General features: G+C 35.4%; 1 protein-coding gene across 1 annotated transcript; it reads left to right on the forward strand.

Annotated features, from left to right (window-relative positions):
• The first annotated feature begins 400 nt into the window (after positions 1-400).
• LOC117029724 (olfactory receptor 52Z1-like) lies at positions 401-4,515 on the forward strand. Its single transcript, XM_033118922.1, has 2 exons — positions 401-494; positions 3,557-4,515. Exons 1-2 carry the CDS (start codon positions 401-403, stop codon positions 4,513-4,515), a joined length of 1,053 nt encoding a protein of 350 aa, XP_032974813.1.
• Positions 4,516-6,496: the final 1,981 nt, after the last annotated feature.

The following is a 6,496-nucleotide window of genomic DNA, read 5'->3' on the forward strand; positions in this document are numbered from 1 at the left end:
ATTTTTTTTTTTCTAACTGTGACAGTGTTGATTTTATTTTTATTTTTTTTTAAAAAATAGTTTATTTTATATTAAATTTATTTATTTAATTTTTAATTAAAGTTTATTGGGGATGACAATTGTTAGTAAATTTACATAGGTTTCAGGTGTACAATTCTATAATACATTGTATATTGCAGGGAGTGTTCACCATCCAGTGAAATAGACTTTGATGCCTGCCTCATCAAGATGTTCTTCATCTATGTTTTTTCCTTAATGGAGTCAGTCATCCTCTTTACCATGGCTCTTGACTGTTATGTGGCCATCTCCAACCCACTCATGTACACCACTGTTTTTGTTTGTTTGTTTGTTTGGGTTTTTTTAATTAGTTTCAGGTGTACAAAACAATGCAATAGACAAGATGACAGCCCCAACTCATAGTAAAGGTCCCACACTTATTTTGTCAATGGTGGAATTTGTGAAAACAGTAGTGTACCCTGCAGTGGATGATGTAGGTGCCTGACCACTACAGCACACACTACTGTTTTGACAAATTCCACCATTGCCAAGTATGGGCGCTTTGCTATAGGCTGTGGCTGTCATCTTCTCAGGAACCTTTCTTATTAAGTGACTGAGGTTTTGGAAGGATAATGTGCTCTCCCACTCATACTGCCCACACACGTAGTTATGACCAAGCTCTCCTGTTCTGACCAGAGCATCAATAGTATCATCCTCCTTTTCATCACCTTTGGAGTAGACTCCGTACTCATTCTCTTTTTCCACTCTGTCACTCTGTCACTGTGCTAGACATTGCTTCCTGGGAAGAACAATTCAAAGCCCTTAACACTTGTGTTGTCCACATCTGTGCTGTGCTGATGGTCTGTGTTCCTATGCTGAGGATATCCATTATTTATCACTTTGGGAAACATGTTGCCCCCATGGTGCACATTATCATGGAGATACACACACACACACACAAATACATACATATACATACATATACATACATATACATACATATACATGCATACATATTTCAGAGTTTAGAAATACATGAGGGTACACATATAATTAATTTTGAAAATAAAATTACATATGAAAACAGCCTGCATTGATTTACACCTCCAGTTACTGAGTAGCATCATAATTATTTATCTCCACTAAAGAAATCTTATTTTCCTGGTATTCTCTAGCATTTGCTATAACTTTGTCTCACTTTTCTGGCTATTCCATGTTTAATGAGTCAATTTTTGTTTTCTCCACAAGTATGCATTATCCATTAAACTCCTTCTAACTACTAGTAAGTTTGTATTTTTCCTTAATTTTATCATGTATAAGCTACACCAAAAATCAGGGCTTATAACCATAGCTTATATACTCCTCTCCTAATTAAGGTGCTGCATCCATATACATGAATTGTTATTATGAAAGACAAATACTGACTGTGGGTCTCAGGTGTTAAAGCAGTCACTTAGTATGTAAAATACCCAAAAGATTTCTTGGCCCAGAGGTGATGCCTTGAGTTTTTATAAATATTGATGTACAATACAGATGAATATATACAATACAGAGAATATGTCTTCTCTGAATTCTTATAAGCTACACGGTCAGACCTAAGGATTAAGACCTAAGATTATCACTAAGAGGAAATTCAAGATCTGCCTTTTTATGTTCCCAAAGATTTAAAAAAGTCATGTACCTAAAAGGTAAATTAGAATAATTTAAGGGTTAAAACTGTGGGTTATGCAATTAACATTCCTGGGTTTTAAAACAGGCTTTACATACTGATTAGAGAGGTGACCTTGGGGAAGTCCTTCAGTTCCTGAGTTCTCTCTATGTAAAACTGGGATACTAACAATAGCCACTTCATATAGTAGTTGTGACAATTAGATTGGATGACCCATGTAAAATGGTTAGAATAGCTTTTAGGAAAATGTTTAGCACATTGTAAGCAATGATAAATATTTGCAATTATTATTTTTACCAATACTGCTATATTGCCCATTCCTGTGCTGATATGTGGTATGGCTTATATTTAAATATGCTCTGTTTTCTGGGCCTGGTGGTTGCACAACAAAGCCAGGCACTGCTGGGAGACAACCAGATAAATGAAGCAAAACCTCAGTCTTACAAAGCTAAAAAAAAAATAAAAGTGGTTATACCTCCATATGTTTTACAAAATAACCATTAAAAAACCCCTCTCTTTTGGAATTTCATTAAAAGCCACTTTGTCTTTTCTATGTATTTGCCTTTTGATGAGAAATTTTGTCTTTTTCCTTATCTGAAGTGTGTGTGTGTGTGTGTGTGTGTGTGTGTGTGTGTGTGTGTGTGTGTGTGTATGAGAGAGAGAGAGAGAGGAGACAAGAAGACAGTGTGAGGGAGAATAAGATAGTGTTGATAATGTAAACATGTGTCCTTCTTCCTTGTTAAGGGTTGGTATATTTGAAAAGGATTTCAATTAACTCAAGGAATGATAGAAGGAGATCTTGAAATGCAATGTAGTTTTCCATCTACTTGATGGTGTGACAGCTCCACAAGAAAACTGGAGCCATGCAGATTCTAGATTTTGGTGGCTCTCTTCAGATGAAACAGCATTTATTATACATAACTTTGAAACTTCCTAAGATGTTCATTCAAAAATTGTTTATAACCATGCATGGTGCCTTTACCAAAAGTACTGTATTTGATTACAAACTTGACTAATTGAATTAATGTTTTGTGGGCCTGATAATAAATAATTTTATATTTGAGTCATCTCTTAAAGAAAAGCTATTTTTTACTTTATATTTATTTGATATATTAAAACTAAGAATGGCTATTTTTTAAAAGTTGCTAAAGTTAGATCTTGTTCTTTTGTTGATGAATGTGAAAATTGGCCACTGTTCTGTAGAAGTCTCTTTCAATGATAGGTATTGATTAATTATGAGCTTTGACATTCTTCAATGACTTCCTTGTTCTGAATGAGAACATTCTGTACTCTGAATTTGTATTTGTCTCTTTTAACTCCATTTCATGATCCTTAAGAGTTAGTGCTTATTAAGATATGAATAGTACTACAACTTTTGCATAACAGTTTAAATTTCATGTTAATTCACCCACTATCTTCAAGAGTTCAAATGAGAGACAGATGAATAAAACTATTTTTTTTTATTGTAGAAAGATTAAGCCAATGGAACATATTTCACACCTTCAAGATGGTAAACAAGAATTAGAGTCTTCGTGGTAACTCCAGCTATGTGTCAGTCTACCAACAGACCTATCTCCTCCCATTAAGTTTGTCCATTGAGTAATAGAATATTAATTCTCTCCTATCCACTGCTATCTTCTATCCACTGTTATAGAGGAAAAAGAAATAGAAAAATTAACATTTTTTAAATTTAAGAATTTATTATCAATTTAGAGAAGCAAAAACTATATAATAATACAGTTAAAAGTTTAAAACTTATATACGCAAATTATGTAGTTATCATACTTCATCATGCCAAAATTAATGTTTAGGACTTAGTATGAAGGAATAAATACTCATTTTCTACTATTGTTTACTCTAGCTCTTTTCTCTCTGTTTTTCATGTAACAGATTTTGGCTATTTCTCTGTAACAACATCCAACTATACATCAAGTCACCTCACAGCCTTTCTGCTGACTGGAGTCCCAGGATTAGAAGACTTCCAAATCTGGCTCTCCATTCCTTTCAGCTTCATGTACCTTTTGGCCCTAATAGGCAATGGCTTGGTTATGGCAGTAGTGGCCTGGGACAGGAACCTCCACGAACCCATGTATCTCTTCCTTGCCATGCTGGCACTCAATGATGTCCTCCTTTGTACTGTCACAGTGCCCAAAATGCTTCTCATCTTCTGGCAGGGCCCTTCCCTATCAACATTTCCTGCATGTCTCACACAGATGTTTTTTGTTCATGCTTTGTTTCTCTCTGAATCTGCTGTTCTACTGGCCATGGCTTTTGATCGTTATGTGGCTATATGTGCACCACTCCGCTATGCAACCCTACTTACAGGCTCTCTCATTAGCAAGGTGGCTCTGACTCTGGTGGCTCGGAGTGTGGCTGTAGTTACCCCTGGTGTCCTCCTCATTCTCCGTCTGCACTTCTGCCAGAGCAACATCATCCGCCATACCTACTGTGAGAACATGGGCATTGCCAAGTTGGCCTGCAATAGCATTAAACTTAATAGCGTTTATGGGCTCACTGCTGCTCTCCTCACCACAGGGCTGGACTTTGTTTTCATTGCGTTGTCCTACTGGGTAATCCTGAGAACAGTCTTCCAACTACCTTCTAGGGAGGCCCGGACAAAGGCCTTTGGAACCTGTGGAGCACATATATGTGTCATCTTGATATTTTATACTCTGGCCTTCTTTTCTTTCTTTACCCATCGCTTTGGAAACCGTGTACCCAGACATGCCCTTATCCTCCTGGCAAACCTCTACTTACTGGTGCCACCTACCATGAACCCCATTGTTTATGGGGTAAAGACAAAAGAGATAAGGATGCAAATGCGAGGGCTTTGTAAGCAACTAAAATGACCCAAGCATTCTGAAGCAACAAGGAACAGGGGATTCCAGGATAGAGGACCAGGATTAAGTGTCGTATCTATATTAATCTAACATCTAACCTATGGATAAAGCTTAAAATATTCATATTTCTAAGTGCTACCTTCCTAACACTGGTAAACAGAAAACCAACTGCTCAGGTTCCATCAAGGAATATCTCAGCATATTAAGGTAATATTCAGTGGAATGTCGCTGTAACAGCGTAGGGGATTTAAATATCTTTTTTATAACACTCAACGCCTCTGCTGTGTCATTTTGTTATACACAGGACAAAATGTAAACTCCAGAAATTCAGGGATTCGTTCTGATTCCAGCCTTATTATTACATCCAGAGGACCCAGAATATACAAATGATTTGATAAATATTTGTTTGCTAGATAATATTTTAACTAATCAAACAATAAATGCTAATTATTGTATGTAACAAACTTCTTGACATGTCCTTATATATTATGTAGGAAAAAAAAGTATTTCTTTTTTTTTCTCTCAAAAACTTTTCCCTCAGTTCCCAGAAAATATCTATTTCGTATCTCCTTTAAACCTTAGGGTAATAAAGATTCTTTTGATTGCACACAATAGAAATATAATTTGGTTAGTCAAGTAAACAAAAAAGCAGGAGCTGAGTTATGTCATGACATCCAAGGATAATTTGAATACCTATGACTCAGAAAGGGCAAAAGACAGGCTGCTGTAGGATGTCAACAGCAGCAGAGCATGGACTTCTCTGATGGATTCGGTGACACTATCCTGTCCCAGCAGCATTTAGTGACAGTATTCTGTCCCTGTGGCAATGATAATGGAACAAAAAATATAATTGCCCTATGTAGATTGGGTCAGATTGCTAAACCTGGATCAATCTGTTATTCCCTTAATATTTTGATTTAATGGGGATGAAATTGTGTCAGAACAATTCTCAAAAAAAGGAAATCATGACAGATAGTCAGAATTATGTTCACTGAATTCATTTGGCTCTTCTATGTAAGCATATGGGGTTTTCCTCATTTAGCTCTACTCACACCAAATGTTCTTGCTAATTGCTTTCTATAGTGCCTGGGACATACTTTATCATCTATAAACCTATCTGCCATAATTCCTTTCTCCACTAGAAAATATTCACCTCTTGATTAAAAAAAGAGCTAAAATATTTCCCTGGCATCATACAATAAAAAAGTGCACCATGAATATCATATAAACATATACATAGTCTAGTGATTGAATTAATTGGATTGAATTGTCTTGAAAATATTTAGATCATTCTTTTTATAAATGCATATGGCTGTTTCTAGAGTCTATGTGTTATCAGTTTATTATCCACATGGTATTTTTCTAAAGGAAATTATGTTTTTATTGTTTGAGTTATTAGATTGAATGACTGAATTACTAAGTGGGATACTGAAGTATTTTGCAGCAATACTTTGCATAGAAGGAAATGTCAAACACAGATGGTGAAGGGGATAGTGATCTTCTCTGTTATTTTTTCTTATCATGTTTTGCCACAACAGGCCTTCTACAACATAAAGATCACTGATGCATAATCCAAAGGATAACATTTCACATTATGAAAACAATTACATTGCATTCTTGCTTAATGATAGAGGGTTGGAATACAAAAACAAATTATTATTTGGGCTTCTGAATATCTTACAGATTCTGCGGGAAAGAAGCAAATGCTTTCAGAAGTCAAATAAATATGCATGACTTTATCAAAAAAGGTAATATGAGTAAGAGAGTCTCCTAATTTATAAATCCACATACAAATAATATAGAAGCCTCAATCATATTGTAATTCTACGCAGGAACAAAAGGGCTTCTTGTTTTAGGATCATTAGCTCCTTGCTGGAACTCTAGTCTTCATTAATTTTCCAAAAATAAGATGATACTTCTGTTCTAAATTCATAATACAAACTCGCCATTCATTCATTCATTCACTCATTCATCTATATTTTTAATCACT

This window comes from Rhinolophus ferrumequinum, chromosome 11 (genome assembly GCF_004115265.2).
Source record: "Rhinolophus ferrumequinum isolate MPI-CBG mRhiFer1 chromosome 11, mRhiFer1_v1.p, whole genome shotgun sequence".
In the NCBI taxonomy this organism is placed as follows: Eukaryota; Metazoa; Chordata; class Mammalia; order Chiroptera; family Rhinolophidae; genus Rhinolophus; species Rhinolophus ferrumequinum.

Bases quoted from the DNA above. Each gene is read 5' to 3' on its own strand.
- LOC117029724 (XM_033118922.1), top strand. From the start codon at position 401: ATGACAGCCCCAACTCATAGTAAAGGTCCCACACTTATTTTGTCAATG. The intron at 495-3,556 runs GTGCCTGACCAC...TTCATGTAACAG, and splicing joins CCCTGCAGTGGATGATGTAG to ATTTTGGCTATTTCTCTGTA.